Raw genomic sequence first — 22,832 nt, forward strand, 5'->3', positions numbered from 1 at the left:
CAGTACAAGCCTGCGCCTCACCCGCCACTAAGTGCTTAGACGCCAGCTACGGTGGCTGTGCTGGGGACAAATTGCCAACGTGCGACCGTTCTGCAAACCCAATCCAGGAAGCATGAGCTGGTTGGGTCACTTTAGGAAGGCTGAAGGGACTAAATAAATAAAGTTTGGAATGGAAGGGTTAAATTAGTAGGCAACCGTGAGGAGGAAGAAATTTCAGTCTCTGGCTCACAACCAGGAGCCTGGAGTTGGCACTCAGAGGAATCGCGGCGCTGGGAGCCTGGCTTTGGGGGCGTGGCCTAGCATTTCCGGGGGCGGGGCCTATGGCGGGGCGGGGCCTTCTCGAGCCACGCCACGCCCTGCCCGAGGCCTGGTCACTTCACCCACACTGCGCTTGGCAGCTTCGGTCTGCACCAGCCCTTCAGAGGTGATCCAGGTAAGTGCACGCACCTGCGGGCAGCGAGGCGCGCCGGCCCTTGGGGGCACTTCAGCTCCTGCGCTGGGCACCACCCATATCTCTGCCAACCCGAGCTGAATAGAGACTCGCTCTCTTTCCCCCTTACTGTGTGCAGCTTTCTTTCTACCTTTCCATCCCCTTCGCCCTCCACCTGCCCTGCATCCTCCCCAGGATGGAGTGGTTTGCAGCGTCTCAGCTGGCCCCTGCCGCGCCATCTGCAACTCAGAGAGATTCTCAAGGTCAACCCTTCCAAGTCCCTTCCTTCCCTCTCCTCCAGTCCCCGGACTGTGCGCCCGGCCTTGCCAGCTGCAGCTCTCATGCGGAGAATAGGCGTGCGGGCACTGCGGAGCAGTGGTCAGGGCAGGCCCACCGGTAACACCGGGTTTTAAACGACCCTGCAGCGCTGCGCCCGCTGCGGCTGTGGCTGTGTTGCTAGGGACCTTCCGGGAGCCCCCGGGGAATCGTGTTTGTTTTCCTCCTGCCCCACAGAAACGTTTGTCGGTTTGCATTGGAGCCTTTAAGAGGGGTATTTCCTACCTCTGCCTTGGCGGAATCTTCCTTTAGGGTTCTGCCTGGGATTTCCGAGAACTTCCCTCTGTGCGGTGTCACTGCGGGGAGCCCGGGGCTGTGCGCAGGGCGGTGGAAGGCGCTGAGCACTCCATGGTGAGTCATCCCGGAGTTGTGGCTTCTGCTGATACTTTCCTCCGGAGTCATGAGGTGGCCGGCTACATTGTAGCGTAGGGGACAAGTGTGGGAAGGGAGGTCAAGGGAAAGCAGAGCCAAGAGGGTGGGGCTGGGCCTTCAGTCCCTAAACTGGAGAAGCGGATTCCTGGATGAAGGCCACTGACTGCTCTGCAGATGTGCCGGGGACCTAGGTGTGGTCAGGCGGCCGAGAACCCCGCGTTTAGCTTCCTCTGTGCCTCCGGAGGAGCCCCCAGTGCTGGGAGGGACCCAAGGGTATTGGTCAGAGTTACAGGCTATGTTTTACTTAGTTCAATGGATTCAGTTCAGTGAACTTGGTTCAGTGTAGTTCACTAGCATCTGAGTAGAGGGATCAAGAATGTTTTTCCTCCTAGGAGTTAAATGTAATGAAGTTAAATACAACTAACATCTAAATCCAAATAAATATTTTTCACCCCTGGGAAGAAGTTCTGTTTAGCTTCCTCCTGACACAATGTTACAAAAATAGAAAACTCTGTCAAGCATCATTTTCACCCCTGAACCCGTTACTATATAAAACAGATGCACTGGTGGAGACAGGGCCAGCCACAGAAGCTGCACTCACAAAGCGCAGAAGGGTAGTCTCCCCACCCCCCCCCACACTCCCACACCCCCGTTTAGAAGTCCTCCTGCTGGCCTAGCTCTCCAAGGAGACAGTCCTGAAAGGAACCTCCTAATTGGAGGACAGCAAATAGACTGAGCAGACGTGAGAGAAGAGCTTTCTCCGTTATCCAGAGAAATGCTGAAAAGCCCCTGGATCCTGGACCAATCTGGAATGAAACGAATGGCAAGTCAATCTGTCAAAAAGTAATTTAGTTAGTGCCTACTGCACAGCTAGCTGCATTTAAATAGACTGATCCCTATATTTGCATTTAAATATTCTGAATCCATATTCAGAACACCATTGCCCACCACATCTGACCAGGAATCATTTTAAAAATATATTTTTATTGATTTCAGAGAGGAAGTGAGAGAGAGAGAGAGAGAGAGCTAGAAACATCAATGATAAGAATCATTGATTGGCTGCCTCCTGCATGCCCCCTACTAGGGATTGAGCCCATAACTCAGGCATGTGCCCTTGACCAGAATCGAACCCAGGACCCTTCAGTCCGCAGGCTGACACTCTATCCACTGAGCCAAACTGGCTAGGGCTCATTTCGCATATTTTAAGCAATAGTTGTTTAACAGAATATGTTGCTACAGTTTTTGCAATGGATTAATACTCCTTTTAAGTATACCATCCTCCTGAAAAAGAAGAATTTAGCAGATATGAGGTAGGTGGCTGCTGTGTAAAATAGAATTCCTGTGTTTGCTGCACTGTCTCTTACAGTGTCTACCTAACTCTCTTTGTGAGGAGAAAAGCATTGAGGAGACAGGACAGTTGTACTGCCTTCCCGATACATTTGCAAATCCCTGGAAGGATTTCAGCATTTGGAATTGCACGGCCCCCTCTGAGCTCTTTCCAGAGTTGGCCTGTTTACTAACTGGAACTTGGGTCCTAATGTTTTGGTGCCTTAGTACACTTTTTAAAATAAGTGATATTTTATTTCTCCAGCCTAAGAAATGTGAACGATTGGTACAGACAGGTATGGAGAGTTAGACCCCTGTCCTGGGCAGGAGCCAGCAGCCCAGGTGGTTCCTTCATTCAGAATGGCTGGTACCCTAGAGGGGACTCTGCAGAATTAACTGCTGTCGGCCCGCGTTTCTTGTGATGGAAAATCCAAGTGGTTCAGTGTGACTCATTCGAGATCTCTTTTTCCTCTTCTGGAAATCAGGGTTTTGTTTCCCTATGACCCTCGGTTCCTGTGTAATGCCAGTTAAGGGACAGGTTACATGGCAAATCATGTTATAAAAACGAAGTGCCAGTGCTTACAGCTCTTTTTGAATTTGTCCAGCAGTTCTTCCAGCTTTTACTGGAAGGCCCTAAAAAAAATAAAAATAAAAACGAAGTGCCAATTTCTGGGCTGCCTTACCCCTTGTGAACCTGAATGCCTGAAAGACCGGAGGACGTTTTCCCGTTCTGTAATCTCTCCTCGTTTGCCATATTGTAGTGCCGGCATGCTTTTTTTTTTTTTTAACTTCCTTTTTGGACCTTTTCCAAGGTTTTTTCTTTCTTCCAATTAGAAAGATCTCAGGCTTTAATCAGTCACAGATTTAGAGTTAATTATTAGCTTTCTATTCTTGCGAATAAGGAGAGAGTCTGAGGAAGTGGACAAGTTTCAAAAGAGGTCAGATGTGGCTCCAACCTGTGTGAAGCCAGGCAGTCTCTGTGACAGCTGTGTGACCTTGGGCAGATGACCTAACCTCTCTGATGCTGTTTCCTCTTCTGCAAAAATGGAAGTTATAATATATCCTAGGAATGCTCTGAGGGGTTTAATGAGTTAATAGTGGTGAACTCCTTAGAACAGTGCTTGACACGCAGTAAATGATGCACGTGCTAGTAATAAGTAGTATGGATAATAATTTATTTCTCCAACCACCCTTTCTCTATCACACCTCCAGACATGCTGGCCTTTCTCTTTCTCCCACAAATACAGCGGCCCCCCTGCCTGTGTGCTTGCTGTGTTCTCTCCCACATCACACCTTCTGTCCCGCAGCCATCGTTCCATCCGTCCCCCCGTTTCACGGTCCTCCTGTGCTCTGTCCCTCCTTGACTATCCTCTGCCTTCTCCGTCTGGGTCACCACAGTGGCCGTGCCCTCAGTGGAGCATGGCGCTTAGTAGGGCTGGGCGGGGAGGAGCCCTTATGAGCAGGACTGAAGAAGGCGGCAGGTGGGCACCAGGCAGGCACTCCTCGCAGGTAAATGGTTCGTCTGGCAGAGACTTTAACAAATAAGCAATTGTTGAGATTTTTCCCTTCTTCTGTGTCCATGGCTTCCCCTGCTCTTCCCCTGCCTCTGAGGTCACTGCCTTCGGACCATGGAGCATCTCCTGCAGCCTGGCCCCAGGAGCCTGTCACCTGGGAGGCCGAGCTCCAGGTGGTCCAGTGTGACCCGGGGCTCCAGGTGAGGTGTCACCAGTCAGGGACTCTCACCCATGGAGCTTTTTGTGTTAAGAATCTGTTGGGAAAGTGTCCTCGCACCGGCAAAGGGACCTAGGATCTGTCCCGTCTCATTACAAACCTACTATTCTTAGATTCCTGAAGCTCAATTAGCAGCTTTTCCTGGGGGTTCAGTTCCATTTGGGCTCCTGTGTGCCTTTCACAGTCACCTCCAGAGAGAAGGCGGCAGGTAGAGCGCGTCTGCTCTTAACACTCAGTGCAGACGCACCGACCAGGATCCGGCAGACTTGCGCATCTTGGGGCATTTCCTGCCTCTGCCTTGGCGGAATCTTCCTTTAGGGTTCTGCCTGGGATTTCCGAGAACTTCCCTCTGTGCGGTGTCACTGCGGGGAGCCCGGGGCTGTGCGCAGGGCGGTGGAAGGCGCTGAGGACTCCATGGTGAGTCATCCCGGAGTTGTGGCTTCTGCTGATACTTTCCTCCGGAGTCATGAGGTGGCCGGCTACATTGTAGCGTAGGGGACAAGTATGGGAAGGGAGGTCAAGGGACCCCTAGTGCAGGAATGAACTCAGTTCTCCAAAGTGCTGGGATTAAAACATGTGACACTTGAATATATATATGGCCAAGTGGTGGCTATCTATACGAATAAAAGAGTAATATGCTAATTAGAATGGTCAGATGAATGACCTTCCAGACATCATTCCGGACAAAGCTGCAGTGGCAGGGACTCAGGCAGAGGCAGTTAGGGGCAATCAGGCAGGCAGGTGAGTGGTTAGGGGCGATCAGGCAGGCAGGTGAGCAGTTAGGGGTGATCAGACAGGCAGGCAAGTGTGGTTAGGGGCAATTAGGCAGGCAGTCAAGTGGTTAGGAGCCATCAGGCAGGCAGGAGCGATCAGGCAGGCAGGCGAGTGGTTAGGGGTGATCAGGCAGGCAGAGTTATTAGGGGTGATCAGGCAGGCAGGCGAGCAGTTAGGGGCCACCAGGCAGGCAGGCAGAGTGGTTAGGGGTGATGAGGCAGGAAGGTAGACGAGCGGTTAGGAGCCAGCGGTCCCGGATTGCGAGAGGGATGTCCGACTGCCAGTTTAGGCCCAATCCCGCAGGATTGGGGATCCCTGTGGGATCGGGCCTAAACTGGCAGTCAGACATTCCCTGAGGGGTCCCAGATTGCAAGGGGTCCTGGAGGCCAGGCCGAGCACCCCCCCCCCCCGCATGAATTTTGTGCACCGGACCTCTAGTCTATATATATAAAAGGCTAATATGCAAAGTGTCCCCTCGGGAGTTCAACCAGGAGACCGGGAGTTTGATTGCTTGCTATGACATGTGCTTACCACCAGGGAGTGGCGCAGAATGAAGGAAGGTCCCGGCCAGCAGCCAGAAGGCCCCCGATCAGCCCTGATCACTGCCCAGGCCTAGGGACCCTACCTTTATAGTTTAACTATAAAGCTGAATATATTTGGACTATGGCACCGTTATCTCTAAAAAGGACAGATCTTCCGTCCTCCTGATGAGGAATTGAAGAATCAGGGTGCTGGGACAGCCCCACTTTGTGCCCTATCCCGCTGGCCTCACGTGAGTCAGTAATCAGAGAAACAATGACTCTTCAACCAGCATGTCATTTTCACCCCTCGGAGAACTGTCTGCTGAAGACCCGTGCAGCTGTGGCAAAGAGGTTTGCATCCTCACTCGGTTATTATTCCTTCTCTTAAATGTGCAGCTGTGGTAAAGAGGTTTGCATCCTCACTCGGTTATTATTCCTTCTCTTAAATGTCCACGTGCTCTTTCTCAAGTCTGGTTGTCATTGGAAATGCTGGCAAGCACATAGGTGCCATGGTGTGTGTAACGCAGAAGTGACAGACCCAGCATCTGGAGGTATAGCTGGACCCACAGAAATCGGGGATTGCCTTTCCCCTCTCTCTTCATGGGAATGGAATTGCTCTTTGATGCTCTCCTCCGGGCTCCCCAGTCTCTCCCTCAAGCTCCACACGTGTCAGGAGGGCCAGCTGTGCTGCTGGGGCTGCCGGAGGCCTGTGCCTATGCACACCCACCTGGGGGCAGAGCCGAGGCTGGGCAGCCGCCCAGGGCGCTTCAGGCAGGCGAGGTGGGCCCAGCACAACATGCTGGCATCCTCACGGCAGTCTCAGGAAAATGGTGTCTGCGCTGCCGTGGGAGAGAAGGAGCCTGTGTGAGGAAGGCTGGACTCAAAGCGCAGGCAGCCAAGTCAGGGTTCTCGTGACTCGCTGGGGAAAGGATCCCGGTGCGTCTGAGTGCTGTGTGATCGTCCCACTCCTGGTGCATAAACAAGACACCAGTGACAGACTGCAGTCTGATCTGAGGACACGCTTACATGCGGATGTACCACTGTCCACGCTGCCTCGTGTTTGTTTGTTTGTTTGAAGGCAGAGGGAGCTGAAAGGGGGAATCCTCTCTCCCTTGAAACATCTGACTGATTTTACGTCAGTAAAAGATACGTTGTAACTCCCACGGCACAGAAGTCATCGCTTATTCGAGGCAAGTGCCGGGTCCAGAAAGCCCACCTTTGCTCCATGTGGTGGTGGCTGCCCGAGGAACTGCTGGCAGTGGCCTCAGTCCGTGGTGCAGGAGGGCCGAGCCCAGGAGAGGGGAACCCAGGAGAGGGGAGCCCAGGAGAGGGGAACCCAGGAGAGGGGAGCCCAGGACAGGGGAGCCCAGGACAGGGGACCCCAGGAGAGGGGAACCCAGGAGAGGGGAGCCCAGGACAGGGGAGCCCAGGACAGGGGAGCCCAGGACAGGGGAGCCCAGGAAGGCCGAGCCCCAGGGGTATCGGCTGACGCCTGTGTAGCTGAAGGAACCCTGGCCCAGTGAGATAAGATGCGTGGGGCCAGGACGGGAACAGCAGGGCAGGGCTGGTGAGGCTTCCGGGAAAATGTCAGCACAGGTCCTGGAGGCAGGACCTGAGCCAGATGTGGGGCTGCGTGTGGCTCACTCGGGCCCTGGGGCCCTGGAGCCGAGCGCATCTGCAGGGCTGAGAGCAGCCCTCCCAGGGCTGAGTGTGACCGCACCGGAGTGAGGCTTTGCAGTGCCGCCTTGCAGCTTTCTGGAAAGCCACCTGCGTCTTCTCGCCGGCTGCACGGAAGAGATGTCCCAACCCCCAGACCTGGCCCACAGACCTCCAGGCCCGGGGGTCACCAGGGCACCCTTGTGCTCCTACCTCCCTGGAAGCCCACCTCGGCCAGGCTTTCCTGCAGCTCCCCCCACCCACCCCCCACTGCTTCCAAGCACTCTTCCCAGTTTCCTCCCCCCAACCTGGTATATCCTCAAAAAATCGTGTTTGGCTGGTGATAAATACTTCCATAAATAAATCAGAAAGTCACAAACCAGGTGTTGCTGTTTTAAAAACGACAGAAACAATTGGGTTCCTTACCGTGGTCACCACGGGGCGCCTGTGAAACACCCACCACTGACGCCTGTTTAATGAGGGACGGAGGACCCTCTTCCTGCCACTTCCAGCAGCCCTGACCGTCCGACCGACACCCTAGCGAGGAAAGAAGCACAGGGCAGCGGGTCGGAAAGGAAGACCTCGTCTGTCTTCGCAGAGTTCGTGGTCCTGTGCACATGTTCCCCCGCCTGGCTCTGTGCCCTGGCTGTCCTGGGGGAGCCCGGTGTCGCTCCGGCACTGCCCCCGAGGGGAGCTTAGTGGAGGGGGCCCCGCAGCCTGTGTGGCAGCGCCGAGCAGGACGCAGGCCCCTCTGCCCGAGCTCAGACCCCGTTCTGCACTCGCTCGCCGTGGGTCTGAGGCAGCTTACGACCTCCTCTCGCCTCAGTTCCTCACCTGCACACGGGATGATGACAGTGACTCCCACGCAGGGTCGTTGTGGGACTGAGTGTTAATGTGCATAAACTATCACGCTCCTGGCGTGCAAGAAGCACTCGGTGGTACCGGTCTGGCAGCAGGTATGCAGGGTGGAGGCTGAGGCCGTTTCCCATGTTGCCATTCCTGCCCTCGGGGATGAAGATTCATCAGGAGTAGTTGGAGGGCCCGTGGGTCCTCAAGTAGCCCTTTCATTGAAGTCATGGTGCCGATGTTCAGCATGTCAGGAACCCCTTCCCTAGCCGGTTTGCCTCAGTGGACAGAGCGTCGGCCTACAGACTGAAGGGTCCCGGGTTCGATTCCGGTCTACGGACTGAAGGGTCCCGGGTTCGATTCCGGTCTACAGACTGAAGGGTCCCAGGTTCGATTCCGGTCTACGGACTGAAGGGTCCCGGGTTTGATTCCAGTCAAGGGCATATGCCCAGGTTACGGGCTCAATCCCCAGTGGGGGGCGTGCAGGAGGCAGCTGATCAGTGATTCCCTCTCATCATTGATGTTTCTATCGCTCTCTCCCTTCCTCTCTCAAATCAATAAAAATACATATTTAAAAAAGAGAACGTCAGGTACCCCTGATCCATGGTCTGAAAGTGGCTGACTCAGGTCCTCCCGGAGCATGAGGAGCATCACTTTTGAAGGTGAAAAGCCTTCTGCTCTGACTGATTTGATGAGGGGGACATCTGACCGGTGAGTGACTGTGACCATGGAGAGAGCTGGGAATGAGCGGCTGTTGCCGCTGAGGCTGAGGAGGCAGTCCCAGCAGGTCCTGAGCTCTGGCCCACCTGTTTGGTTCCGAGCCCGCGTCCTGGAGCTGACTGAAGGAACCGGTCTGCGGTGGGCACGCCCTTCACGAGTAAGTGTGCAGGGCCACTGGGCGCTGGACGGAGCTCGCTCTGCAAACCACCTCTGGCTCCTCAGCCCCTGGAGCTTGGGGGTGCTGCAGGGCGAGGTTCCTCGGAGCCCCGAGGACGGAGGCGGGACCATGCCTGTGGGTTGGAATTGGACAATATCAACACGTCCGGAAACTTCCTAAACGGTGGTCTCGACCGCATCCCCAGCCTCGCCGAGGCACGTGTTACAAAGGCAGACTCCCAGGCCCCCTGGGACCCACTGGGCCAGAAACTCCAGAGCAGGGCGTGTTGCAGCGAACCCTGCAGGTGAACCACGGCCTAGAACAGAGAACAGCAGCCTCCGCTGAGGTTTTGTCGACGTGCAAATTACTATAAAAAATATACGTGGGAGACCCGTCTGTCCTAGGAGGGCGAGTGCACTTGGAGCTGTGGGCCGGGTGTCTTTGTCAGTGTCCAAACACATCGGTTGGCTGCCTCCCGCAAGTGCCCCAAACAGGGTCCGGGCCAGGGAGGAGCCTGCAACCGAGGTACATGCTCTTAACCGGAATCGATGTCTAACTGGCTCGCTGGTCAGCGTGAGGCAGGTGTGCGAACACACACAGGCAGAGGCTTCCTGGGAAGGGGCAGGACAGGCATGGGGCCCTGTTGGCAGGATTGGCCATGAGCCAACTTAGGAGGCAGGACTGCCTCCCACCTTCCACCCTTCCCCTGAAGCTCCATCAGGGGTCCCGTCGCCGAAGCCAAGAGCACTCAGTCTGCTCCCAGGGCCACTTCTTCCCATCAGAACGTCGTCTTCCCTGCCGCCAGGGTCTATGCTGTTCTGGGCCCTTCCTACACGAGAGTCAGTGACGGCTCACATCGCTGGTCACACCGTCCCTTAGGGGAGTGGTGCTTCCTCATCAACCCTCCCAGCTTTTCCTCCATGGCGCCTCTCATCTGAGTCCCTGGAGGGAGAAGCAAGAAGAGTTGCCTGTTCCCTGCCTGTAAGGTCTCTCTCGTAATCTGGACCATCCCCTCTAACCTCATCTATGATTCCCACCATTCGCCACACCGGCCACCGTTCTGACCTTGAACTTGCCAGCTGTGCCTCAGGGCGTTTGCACTTGCTGTTCTTTCCCCAGGACGTTGTGCGGCTGTTTCTTCCTCACTCGGCGCAGCTGCCACGGCAGAGGCCCACGGCAGAGGCCCACGGCATCCTGAGAGAGTAGCCAGGCCCTGCCCTCCACGGCGGAGGCCACTCTCAGTTGAGTTCTGTGTGTTTGTTGTTCGTCTTTCATCATCTCGAGAACAGCAGTGCCTTGCAGGCAGGGACCCCATCTTGCTCACGCTGTATCCCCACACCTAACAGTGCCTGGCATACAGTAGTGCTCTGTATGTCGTGGTTGAATAAAGGAATTCCATGCTCTTAGACTCAGCACACTATCCACGCCAGGAAACAAACTCCCCTTTGGAATCTAAGTAGACAGGAGCAGGAGGGTGGAACCTGAGCCAGATGCCTGGACGTGGTGGCTCACTCAGGCCCGGAGCCGAGCGGATCTGCAGGGCTGAGACCAGCCTCCCAGGGCTGAGCGTGTGAGCGTGCCAGGGCTGAGGCTTTGCAGTGCCGCCTTGTAGCTTTCTGAAAAGCCTCCTGCACACCTGTCTTCTCGCCGGCTGCACAGAAGAGATGGTGTTCCAAGCACTCATCCATGGCCCCGGGGTCACCGAGCTGTGTGAACCCAGCGCAGCTCAGCGCTGCCACGCCTCTCCTCCACGGTGTGCCCCCAGGAGGCGAGTCATAAACAACGCCAAGTCGGCCAGGAGTGGAAACACTTCCCAAGGGGTCTCTTCTCTTAAACCAATGACAGAATTTGTCTAATTAAAAAGCAAAAACTGGATGGAATGATTCAAGTTCCTTTAAACTTTCAACTTAACCTCCTCGCGGCCGAACCGCTTTGCCTCCTCTCCAGTCTGCCAGGAGTCAGCTGGGAGCCCACGCCTCTGCGAGTACCGTTCCTGCCCTGCCCCAGCCCACTCAGTTTCGTTTCTGTGGGGCTTTTTGTACCCAGTTTCTGATCACGGCTGTGAAGGGGGAAATCTGGAATTGGGTATCTGCTTACTGATTTGCCTGCTTCCCTCTGGCACCCGGGACCCAGGCTTCCCTTGCAGCCTTGGCTTCGTCTGGAAGGACGTCCTGTCTAATTAGCATATTACACTTTTATTATTATACTAGAGGCCCGGTGCATGAAATTAATGCACGGGGGAAGGGGGTCCCTCAGTCCGGCCTGCACCCTCTCCAATCCGGGACCGCTGGCTCCTAACTGCTGACCTGATCACTCCTAACCACCTCTGCCTGCCAGCCAGATCGCCCCCTAACTGCTCCCCTGCCAGCCTGATCGCCCCCAACTGCCCTCCCCTGCTGGCCTGATCACCCCTAATGGCCCTCCCCTGCCAGCCTGATCGCCCCCTAACTGCCCTCCCCTGCCAGCCTGATCGCCCCTAACTGCTCTCCCCTGCCAGCCTGATCAGCCCTAACCACCTCTGTGTCGGTGCCCTGCCACTATGGCTTTGTCCAGAAGATGTCCAGTCTAATTAGCATATTACCCTTTTATTAGTATAGAGATCAGGGCAAAGACAGTCAACAGAACATCAGCATGTATAACATAACTCGATGTACAGCATTTATTAAGCACTTGCTAAGTGTCAAGCATCTGGGCTGGGGTTACAAGCTGTACCACCTGCACTTAACCTCACAACCACAGAGGTGGGTAGGTACATTATGACCTCCATTTAGCAGGTAGGGAAGCAGGCTGCTGAAATATGCTAATTTTCCCAGGACACAGAGAGGAAGTGTGAGAGCCAGGCTCTGACTCAGACACTCAGCCCAGCAATGTCCTCACTACAGAGCCCCCCCATGACCACCCGGGAAGGGCAGGGGTCAGGACTCATGCCACAGGTCCGACCTGCTCCTATCTCTTCATCACCCATCACTGTCAGGCCATTCTTAAGATTATTATTTTTTAATCCCCCCCGAGGATATTTTTCTATTGATTTTTAGGGAGAGTAGAAGAGAGAGGGAAAGACACCGATGTGAGAGAAACACATCGGTTGGCTGCCTGCCGCAAGTGCCCCAACCAGGGCCCGGGCCAGGGAGGAGCCTACAACCGAGGTACATGCTCTTAACCGGAATCGAACCCAGGACCCTTTGGTCTGCAGGCCAACGCTCTATCCACTGCCAAACTGGCTAGGTCTGTCAGGCCATTTTTATATAAGTTTTTGGGTATATGTTTGCTCCTTTCAGAAATTATTGAAAAATGCAAATGAAAATATATAAATCAGCCACTAGAAATTTTTATATTTTCTTCTATTATTGAGAAAACTAAGACTATACTGCATATACACATTATTTTTTTCACCTAACATGCTAAAAATGAACCCTGTTTCGACATTAGCCACTTTTTTTTAAATATGTTTTATTGACTTTTTTTTTTTTTTTTTTACAGAGAGGAAGGGAGAGGGATAGAGAGCTAGAAACATTGATGAGAGAGAAACATCAATCAGCTGCCTCCTGCACACCCCCCACTGGGGATGTGCCTGCAACCAAGGTACATGTTCTTGACCGGAATCGAACCTGGGATCCTTCAGTCCGCAGGCCGATGCTCTATCCCAGGTGTCCTCAAACTACGGCCCACAGACCACATGCGGCCCGCCCAGGACATTTATCCGGCCCACCGGGTGCCGCTGCCTGTCCTGCTTAGCAGCCGACTCGTCCCAGGCCCGCAGTGCGCATAGGAATTTGTTCATAGTTTTTTTTTTAAACTATAGTCCGGCCCTCCAACGGTCTGAGGGACAGTGAACTGGCCCCCTGTTTAAAAAGTTTGAGGACCCCTGCCTGAGCCAAACTGGTCAGGGCCATTTTTAATGGTTGTCCAGCAGTGTGTTTTATGGGTGCGTTATCCATTTAATCCTTTTGGCTTGGATATGTGTACCGGGTCTGGGTTTGCAATTTCAAGTAGAGCTGAGGTGATGTCTTTGTTTGGTTTTTTTTGTTTTTTTGTTTTTTTGGGTTTTTTTGTTTTTTAATTTATTTTTTGTGATTAAAAAATTTTATTTTATTTTTAATTTTTTTAAAATAAATCTTTATTCAGATTATTACAATTGTTTCTCCTTTTCCCCCCCATAGAGCTCCCCTCCACCCGGTTCCCACCCCACCTTCTGCCCTTACCGCCCCCCCCACCGCCACTGTCCTCATCCATAGGTGTATGATTTTTGTCCAGTCTCTTCCTGAACCCCCCCATACCCCTTTCCCCCTGAGAATTATCAGTCCACTCCCTTTCTATGCCCCTGATTCTATTATATTCACCAGATTATTCTGTTCCTCAGGTTTTTAATTCACTTGATTTTTAGGTTCACTTGTTGATAGATATGTATTTGTTGTTCATAATTTTTATCTTTACTTTTTTCTTCTTCCTCTTCTTTAAGAATACCTTTCAGAATTTCATATAATACTGGTTTGGTGGTGATGAACTCCTTTAGCTTTTTCTTATCTGTGAAGCTCTTTATCTGTCCTTCAATTCTGAATGATAGCTTTGCTGGGTAGAGTAATCTTGGTTGTAGGTTCTTGCTATTCATCACATTGAAAATTTCTTGCCACTCCCGTCTGGCCTGCATAGTTTCTGTTGAGAAATCAGCTGACAGTCGTATGGGTGCTCCCTTGTAGGTAATTAACTGTTTTTCTCTTGCTGCTTTTAATATTCTCTCTTTGTCTTTTGCTCTTGGCATTTTAATTATGATGTGTCTTGGTGTGGTCCTCTTTGGATTCCTTTTGTTTGGGGTTCTGTGCGCTTCCTGGACTTGTAAGTCTATTTCTTTCACCAGGTGGGGGAAGTTTTCTGTCATTATTTCTTCAAATAGGTTTTCAGTATCTTGCTCTCCCTCTTCTTCTGGCACCCCCATAATTCTGATGTTGGTACGCTTGAAGTTGTCCCAGAGTCTTCTTACACTATCTTCAACTTTTTGGATTTTTTTTTTCTTTTTGCTTTTTCTGTTGAGTGTTTTTTGCTTCTTTGTATTTCAATTCTTTGACTTGATTCTTGTGTTCCTCTAGTCTGTTTTTGGGTCTCTGTATAATATTTTTTATTTCAGTCAGTGTATGTTTAATTTCTAGTTGGTCCTTTTTCATATCTTCGAGGGTCTCGTTATATTTATCGGCCTTTTCTAGGATATTCTTGAAAAGCCTTATAACCGTGGTTTTGAATTCTATATCCAGTCGTTTGTTTTCCTCCATTTCTTTTGTTTGTGATCTGTTTCTTTGACGCCGCATTTTCACTGCTTCCCTGAGTTGGTAGGGTAGATTTGTGTGCTAGGTTTCCTATATGGCCCAGTGGGTCAGCCTCCCCAGTTAACCTGAGGTGGACACTCTTGGTGCACCCCTTTGTGGACTGTGTGTACAGCCTTGTTGTTATTAAGTCTTGATTGTTGTTGGTATCACTGGGAGGAATTGACCTCCAGGCCAGTTGGCTGTGAGGATCAGCTGTGTCTACGCTGGAAGTTCAGTGCTGGAGACAGCCTTATAGGATTAGACTTGCCAAATTGCAATAGCCTCTGTGCTCAGCTTGGATGGGGTGGAGTCTCAGGGCGGAGCAGACAGTCTTGGCTTCCCGTCAGCCTTGCCCTTGCACGAACGCGTAGACCTCTGCCTTCCCCAGCTCCCGAGTCTCCGCCCAAGAGTCCAGACTCCCCCCACAAGAGCGTGGGTCCCCAGGGGCTCGCCTGGAACCGGGGTTCAGTGCAGTCAGAACTGGGGCCCAGTGCAGTCAGGAGACTCTGACTCCCTTCTACTAGGGAAAGCCTGTGGCAACCTCCGCAGCCTTTGTGTGCACTGGCACGCGTGCTCCTTCAGACCTCTGCCTTCCCCGGCTCCGGAGTCTCCGCCCAAGAGTCCAGACTCCCCCCGTAAGAGCATGGGTCCCCAGGGGCTCACCCAGAACTGGGGTTCAGTGCAGTCAGAACTGGGGTTCAGTGCGGTCGGGGGCTTCCTTCTCCCTTCAGCCAGAGAAAGTCAGCCAGGCTCTCAGCCGCCCTTCCTCTCTGCGCGCACAAAGACCCTTTGCTGTACCTCCAGTTCTCTGTGAGCTTTTCTCTTTCCTTCTAGTTGCAGAATTTTCACTCAGCCAGCTTTCCTGTGGTTCTGGATGGTGTCCGTTATATCTTTTAGTTGTAGTTTTTAAATTGTTGTGCGAGGCAGCAGTTTAAGTGCTTACCTATGCCGCCATCTTGGTTTCTCCAGCCTGAGGTGATGTCTTTGAACCAAACAGATTCCCAGTGGAACGAATGAGCCGAAAAGTAAGAATAATGCAGGAGTATTGCCAGCCTATCGCAGGCTGTTCGGGGTGACTACACCTTGCCCCTCCCCCGACGTTTGATGCACAGACCAGATCCTCCCAGACACAGGGCAGCACAAAGTAGGATTACAGTTGTGAGTCCGAGAAACATTGTTTATTCTTGTATTATTATTCATTAATTATTGTATCATTTTCCATACCAATAGCTGTAAACCTACTTTTGTCTCACCCTGTATGTACCTAAATGCACTCTTATTTATACAAATTGTAAACTTTAATGTATAACCTTAAACACTGTAAGATGATTAACAAACAAGTTGCAAAGTATTCCTCACCGCCGTGAAGCTGAGCTGCGAACAGACTCTTGGACGGGCTGTGTGTCCAGCACCCGGAGAAGGCAGAGTCTCCGCCCGGCCTTATCGTGTTGAGTGGGTGGAAGGAAGGGTTGCTGGTGACACAGAGCAGTGGCATGCCACCCACAGCAGTGCTTTCACCAGCCCGGGCCTCCGGGCCACTTATCAGCTTCGGGAGCTCTGCCCCGAGCTATCTGCTGGCCCGGGCTGGCAGGGCGTGGGTGCGGCTGGGGCTGCTGGGTGTGGCCACTGGGAACTGAGCTGCCTCCCATCCCAGCACGCACCTGGCCTGAACCACCAAGGCCGATCTCTAAGGCGTGGAAACGTCCCCTCTCTTTGCCCTGGATTCCTAGGAAAAAAGAATTCAGCAAATGATTAAGGTTTTTGCACCCTGAGGGAGCTAAGCTGTTCCCTCCTTAAAGGACGAGCCTTCGCGTGACTCAGTCCCTGCATTTGTTTTCAGCAGCGGCGGTGCCTGCTTTCCTGGGTTCTGACCTCCTGCCCAAGGAGCCAGACAGCCAGCTGCCCCCATGGTTTCGCTGGGTGGTCTGAGGGGAAGGCACTGTAACATGGATGGTGCATGCTGGACTCCAGGACTGTGCCAGGTGGCAAGCATTACCTCAGTTGGAGGGGGTCGTTCCTGAAAGCACCCGGGGTGGCATCGATCCCACAGGGATCTATCTCTAAGCACACAGTCAGTGCTCGGCCAGACTCCCTCCTGGGAGCTTAGCGGCGACCCCAGCGGAGCTTGGCTCTGGGTTGGCAGAATCCCAGCCACGGGGAGTGCCGGCCGCCCTGGCAAGGGAGCAGGACGCCTCCCTGGCTGGGTGCTTTGCTCCTGCACCTGACCAGGTGTCTGCGGCTCCTGCAGGGGGAGCCTCGGGGAGGGCAGGACTCCCATGCCCGCTGACTGCAGCCCTTTGCAACCACCACCGTGGCCTTAGCAAAGCGCCAGGGGAGTGGCGGCCCAGGGTCTAACTCCCAGACTGCATTTCTGCTCTGGAAGAGGAGCCAGTCATACATGCTCAATTCTAACTGTAGGTTTCTGAGCACCTAATTCTGAGGGCTCGTTGCCTGCAGTAGAAACACCTGCTCGAGAGGCCCTTAGTCCGCCACCTGCTTCTCCTACCCGAGTCCTTGCAAGTGGGAAGAACAGAGGTCCAGGACTAAGCACCAGAGCCAGTGCTGGCCTGGCCGCTCGGGGGCAGGGGAGGGACTCTCAGGCCTCCCTGGTCTTGGCTCTGCCCTCCTCGCGGCGCCTCCCTGCCTCAGGTGTAGCCTGGCGCTGGTGGGCTTGGGGAGCGTGACCATGAGCTGAAGGTGCGGCCCAGGCACACGGTGTGCCCATCTGCCCGGGAGCCCGGCGCCCTGTCCAAAGCTTTGGGTCTCGAAGCCAACTCTAGACTTGCAAACTTTGACCTAAACCAAATGTGCTGGTTTCACTGTTTTGGGTCAGAGACCGCTTCCTTTAAATGGCCTGGCGGCCCAAGGATGTGGGGCAGACTGGGAGCTCCGCCGTTCGTTTCCAAAGAGATTCTCAGAATCCAGCCCATATTTTTGTTCTAATAACTACTGAGCTGATTTTCCACACTTTGGAAATGGCTCGTTCTAGAAGAGAAGCGGGGGAGCAAGCTGAGAGGGCAGCCCGTCTCCTCGCCCTCCGTGGCCACCCTGAATGGCCAGGAGGTGTGGCCAGGAGTGACGCTGGTGCTGACGCATGGAGACAGCCCTTCCCCCAGGTCCATCCTGGAGACGGGCGGGTGGCGGCCCTCGCGAGCAGCTCAGAGGTTGGACACGGCTCCTAATGTCGTGTTGATGGAGAACCCAGCACGAGGGAGAATGGACGATAATGTCGAGGACGGTCTGTGAACGTTCATCCTTATAGTTTTAAGTTCTGAGCATGAATACAGCGGTGTCTCCAGCCACCTCTTCCAGGCATCACCACGCCCCTGTGGCCTGCAGGTGTGCGTTGCTCCTGCCGCGCACGCCACAGGCTGGTGTCCCTGCCATTTCCCTGCAGAGCCGAGATGGCCGTCCTCTCCAAGGAGTACGGGTTCGTGGTCCTGACCGGGGCCGCCAGCTTCATCATGGTGGCGCATCTCGCCGTCAACGTCGCCAAGGCCCGCAAGAAGTACAAGGTGGAGGTGAGTGGGCACACATGGTCTGGGCGAGAACTTGTTTCTGTCCTGGAGCGGGAGGCGAGGCGAGTGGTCAGTGGCGGCAGCGTCTACTGGACCTTGTAGAAAGGCTGCACCTTCCCAGCAGGAAGAAGGCAGGAAACGCGGGCGCTGCGGGGCTGGTTTCACGTCTCCTGCAGAAAGGCCAGGTGGGCTGGCAGGGGACAGCCTGCTGGGCCGGAGCTGCTCGCCAGGAAGGGGCATGTTTCTGCGGAGGGTTCAAAGGCAGTGCTGTTTCCTGGCGTGGCACCCCCAGGCCACTGTCCCGTTTCCACGCAGAGTGTGCGTGGTGCTGCCGTGCACTGGCCTGAGCCGCCGGACCAGCAGCGGGGCCACCTGATCCCCGTTCCTTCTGCTGGTCCAGAGGGATGGCTGCTGCCCCTTCTGGCTGGTCCAGAGGGGTGGCTGCTGCCGTTGGCCTGGGAGCGGTTCTAGGTGTCTTTCTGCTTAGTGACTCATCATTAGACTCCGAACTCGAGCTGCTTCTAAGTGCCCATACCTAGTTTCTTTGCTTTGCTTTAATAGAGTGCCCGTCACTCTCTCCTCTGTTTCCGCTGCCCCTGTCGGGGCCCTCGGAGGCTGTGGGAAGGGTGTTTCCCCGTGGTGTCTGCAATGTGTCAGACACCCGGCAGCGATGGCTGTGGCACAGCTGCCCCCTCCCTTATCCCTGGGTATTAACAGCCTGAGTGACCCTGCCTCTGAGAACCCAGCCCTGGTCACTGCACATAGTTAAGCCGACACAGAAGCTTGGGATAGATTAGCGCCCAGGTTCGTGTTAACTGTCTTGAACGTCTGATCAGCAAGCCCTCTGTGTCCACAGTACCCCATCATGTACAGCACGGACCCTGAAAACGGGCACCTCTTCAACTGCATCCAGCGAGCCCACCAGAACACGTGAGTGTGGGCCCTCGGCACAGACGCCGCGGCGGTGGGTGGGGGGGGCCTCTGTCCGGCATCCGGCCTGTGCGCCCTGTCTGTAAGAGCGACGGTGGCGATCGTGGGCACTCACTGAAAGTATCATTTAAAAACCTGTAAGTGAGCAGGTTGGACAGTAAGCACAATGAAGAGTGCTAGGATGGTGGCGTCCTGGGTGACCCCTCCAAGGCGGTCTCCCGTGCCGCACCCCCTGCAGGAGGTGTAGCCGCTGCTCTAGGTGATACTGAGTCCCCCAGCCCAGGGAGTGAGGGCCCGTGCTCTGCAAGGAAACCCACCCGAGTCACAGAGCCCCTCGCGGCTGGTCAGACGGCGCCCTGCTCCTGTTCCTCGTCCCCTCTGACCCAGGCGGGCGGTGGCCGGTCTCCCTCCGTCAGCGTTTAGGAAGAGCGCCTCCGCGTACACAGGGCACTTTTCAGAAGTGTCTTTCTGTCTCTTGCAGGTTGGAAGTGTACCCTCCCTTCTTATTTTTCCTCGCTGTTGGGGGTGTGTACCACCCGGTGAGTTGTTCCCGGGGTGTCGTCTGGGATCCGATGTATTTCCTCTGTGTATTTATTTAAAGAATTTCAATCAGTTACTTCTAACAGAGTTTTTGTGTTGTTGGTTTTCTAAATAGATTCTTATTGATTTCAGAGAGGAAGGGAGAGGGAGAGAGAGATAGGAACATCAATGATGGGAGAGGATCGTTGATCGGCTGCCTCCTGCACGCCCCCTCCTGGGGTGGAGCCCACAACCTGGGCCTGTGCCCTGACCGGGAATCGAGCTGGTGACTTCTTGGTTCCTGGGTCAATGCTCAGCCACGAGCCACACCCGGCTGGGCAGAACTGTGGTGTGTTTTGAATCTTTATTGTTGAAAGTATTAGCTATGTCCCCTTTTTTCCCCATTGACCCTCTTCCGCCCACCCCCGAGCCTGCCCCAGACCTTCACCACCCTATTGTCTGTGTTAACGGAGTTCTTTAAAGTAGGCAGATTTTCCCCTTGTGGGTTTGTTTGTTTTTTCACAGATGAGGGGAAACATCATGGATACTGTGTAACCTTCTCAAAGTCAATTAGCTACAGGATAGAAGAGTCAGAATTTGAACCCAGGCCTGACTCTATTAGGCTCAAGTCCATGCGTGTTTTACTTTGCGTACTCATTCATTCTTGCAACAAACACTCACTGATTGCCTCAGGTTACGGCGGTGAACCAACCAGCCGACGCCTGGTCTCAGGGACCTGACCTGTAGCACCTGAGTGTATGACGTGGTCCGTTAGCGGGTGGATGGGCCTCGCAGGCCACTGCAGCCCTGTGGACCGTGGGGTTGGTCTGCCCTCTACCTTGTAAATCAAGCAGGTTTCCTGAGCCCGATTACGTGCCTTTTGGCCCCGCCTTGGTCAGAAAGTGTCCTCCGCAGCCTCTGGTCCGCACCAGCTGCCAGAACAGCACATCTGCAGCTCGTGACACGAGTGACATGATTAGCTTTTTGCTAAAACATTGCACAGTCAACCCTAGATGTCATTGCAGCTCTGCCTATTCCTTGAATGCAAACACTGACTTCCCCTCCCCCACTCTTTATTTTAGCGAGTCGTTTCCGGCTTGGGCTTGGCCTGGATCGTGGGACGAGTTCTCTATGCCTATGGCTACTACACGGGAGGTAAGGGCACCCGCTCCCGCCAGGGCAGCAAAGGGCAAATCTGAGGCCGTTCCCTTCTTAGCAGGACTCTAAGGAAAGGGGGTGGAGCTGGAGGTTTAGGTGAAAGGTCTGTTCCCGTCTTGCTTTTTACTCACCTTTGAATAGTAACAAAACTTACCTTTATCGGGCATTTTCTGTGCCCATTGCTGCTCTAAGAACTTTGCATCTCGCTATTTCAAAACTTCTGGCAATTCTGTAATGTAGATGATAGCATCTTCTTTCACAGATGGGGAAACTGAGGCTTGGAAAGATTAAGGCTCTCTCTACGTCACAGAGCTACTAGGTGGAATCTATAGGCCAGGACTCGGAGCCAGGCAGTGTGGCTCCAGGCCCTGCTCCTCGCGACTGGGGGCCGACAGACGGAGGGGAAAGCGTTTCTGCTGCCCTTACAATCTTTAAAGAAGGGGGAGGCACGCCCAGGTCCGGGCCTCGCAGTTCCCACGATTGTCCTGTAACTGTCTGAGGTCCAAGCAGCCCTGTCGGCATGGCGTTGCGAAAGGTGGGCTGGCCTCTGGCCAGGCGGTCTGCGCCTGGAGGGAAGGGCTCGCCGACGCTGACGGCCGTGCCTGTGGAGCTGCCCGTAACGCCTTCTCTTCCTCTCTCCCTCTCTTCCTTCTCCTCCAGAGCCCAGCAAACGGAGCAGGGGAGCCTTGGGCTCCATCGCCCTCCTCGGCTTGATGGGCACCACTGTGTGCTCTGCCTTCCAGCACCTCGGTTGGGTTAAAACCGGCTTGGGCGCTGGGTCCAAATGCTGCCATTAAGGGTGGGTAGGGTGTTAAAAACTCTCATTCATTTTGAATGTCTTACTTTTATTTCCAGTTACTTTTTTTTTCTAAATATAATAAAATTTATCTGGCACCAGCCTCCTAAGAAACCCTGACTCTGTGACTTATTTCCTGTTAAGTCTTTATGTAAATAAGCGGCCTGCTCCTACTCCTGCCCCCTGCCCCCTGCTGGCACCCTTTCCCCTGCTGCACCCTATCCCCTGCCCCTTGCCCCCTGCTGGCACCCTGCCCCCTGCCCTTGCCCCCTGTCCCCTGCTGGCACCCTATCCCCTGCCCCCTGCTGGCACCCTGCCCCCTGCCCTTGCCCCCTGTCCCCTGCTGGCACCCTACCCCCTGCCCCCTGCTGGCACCCTGCCCTTGCCCCCTGTCCCCTGCTGGCACCCTATCCCCTGCCCCCTGCCCCTTGCCCCCTGCTGGCACCCTGCCCCCTGCCCTTTCCCCTGCCCCCTGCTGCCACCCTGCCCCCTGCTGGCACCCTGCCCCCTGCCCTTTCCCCTGCCCCCTGCTGGCACCCTGCCCTTGCCCCCTGTCCCCTGCTGGCACCCTATCCCCTGCCCCCTGCCCCTTGCCCCCTGCTGGCACCCTGCCCCCTGCCCTTTCCCCTGCCCCCTGCTGCCACCCTGCCCCCTGCCCCTTGCTCCCTGCCAGCGGGGCTGCCTTAGGGTGGGGGGTGGGAAATGTCTGATTACGGTGGCAGCTGTGAAAACTGGGCTCAGAGAGGAAGGGTGCAGTTGAAGAGGTGCCCGTTTTCAGGGTCCGTGCTGTACATGGTGGGACACAGAGAGCTTAATGATCACACGGTCAAGACAGTTAGGTTCTGGTTAGGATCTGAGATTACAACTACGTAGGATAACAATGAGGATTCTTCAAATTCTACTGAAGGCCAGGCAGAGTGGCTCATGTGGTTGAGAATCGTCCTGTGCACTGAGGGTTTGATGGTCCGATTCCCAGTCAGGGCACGAAGCTAGGTTGAGTACAGAAGGCAACCAATAGATGTTTCTCTCTCTCCCTCCCTCTCTCTAAGCATGTCCTCAGGTGAGGATTAAAATCATCATCATCATCACCCTAGCATGTTTGGCTCAGCAGATAGAGCATCAGCCTGTGGACTGAAGGGTCCCAGGTTCGGTTCTGGTCAAGGACATGTACCTCGGTTGCAGGTTCCCCAGCCTGGTTGGGATGGTGTGCAGGAGGCAACCAATTCATGTGTCTCTCTCACATCGATGTTTCTCTCTGTCTCTTCTTTCCACTCTTTCTAAAAAAAAAAATCAATAGAAAAATATGCTCGGGTGAGGATTAATAACAAAATATTATCAATCATAATCAATAAAATGAGAAAGCCATTTAACAAGTAAAATAAAAATCTCTACTGAAGATTGCTTTTATTGCTTACAAGCTGAAATAACAGAGCACATGGAAGAAGGTGAAACTTCACGGAGGGGAAGGTGAGCACCCATATTTGGATGCAAAGACTGGATTTCATCGGTGCAAACGGGGAAGGAAACACTGGGCGACTGAACGAGGACAACCTCGAGGTTTTGGTGGATTTAGAGACGGTGCAATGGGCAGAAGGAGGTGGCTGCTCCAGGAACGAATATATCAACAGAAGTCAGGTGTCCAGGCCTGTGCCGTCCGATCTGGCAGCCACATGGGGCCATTTACAGTCAAATTGATAAGATTTAATAAAACAAATTCCAGGTGCTCAGTAGCTGTGAGGGCTAGA

At 54.1% G+C, this 22,832-nt stretch overlaps 2 protein-coding genes across 4 annotated transcripts in view; one reads left to right on the top strand and one right to left on the bottom strand.

The window, feature by feature from the left end:
* The window catches only part of RXRG (retinoid X receptor gamma), a 159,127-nt gene extending 154,538 nt beyond the window's left edge, over nucleotides 1–4,589 (bottom strand). Inside the window, exon 1 of one of the 2 annotated variants that reach the window (XM_080647292.1) lies at nucleotides 4,487–4,589. The gene's annotated coding sequence lies outside the window, so the exon portion shown is untranslated. Of the gene's footprint in view, nucleotides 1–991; nucleotides 1,378–4,486 lie in introns of those variants that run through there. The other variant, XM_080647288.1, reaches the window with a different exon arrangement.
* MGST3 (microsomal glutathione S-transferase 3) lies at nucleotides 18–21,201 on the top strand. Of its 2 annotated transcripts, none has more exons than XM_080647293.1 (6): nucleotides 18–433; nucleotides 17,564–17,687; nucleotides 18,541–18,614; nucleotides 19,096–19,153; nucleotides 20,216–20,288; nucleotides 20,952–21,201. In XM_080647293.1, the coding sequence occupies exons 2-6, from the start codon at nucleotides 17,571–17,573 to the stop codon at nucleotides 21,086–21,088; spliced, it is 459 nt and encodes a 152-aa protein (XP_080503419.1). In that variant the 5' UTR covers nucleotides 18–433; nucleotides 17,564–17,570; the 3' UTR covers nucleotides 21,089–21,201. The 2 variants fall into 2 exon arrangements, with proteins under 2 accessions (XP_080503419.1, XP_080503420.1); XM_080647294.1 differs by lacking the exon at nucleotides 18–433 and adding an exon at nucleotides 730–1,117.
* The last annotated feature ends 1,631 nt before the right edge of the window (nucleotides 21,202–22,832 follow it).

This window comes from Plecotus auritus, assembly GCF_963455305.1.
Source record: "Plecotus auritus genome assembly, chromosome: 12".
Classification (NCBI taxonomy): Eukaryota; Metazoa; Chordata; class Mammalia; order Chiroptera; family Vespertilionidae; genus Plecotus; species Plecotus auritus.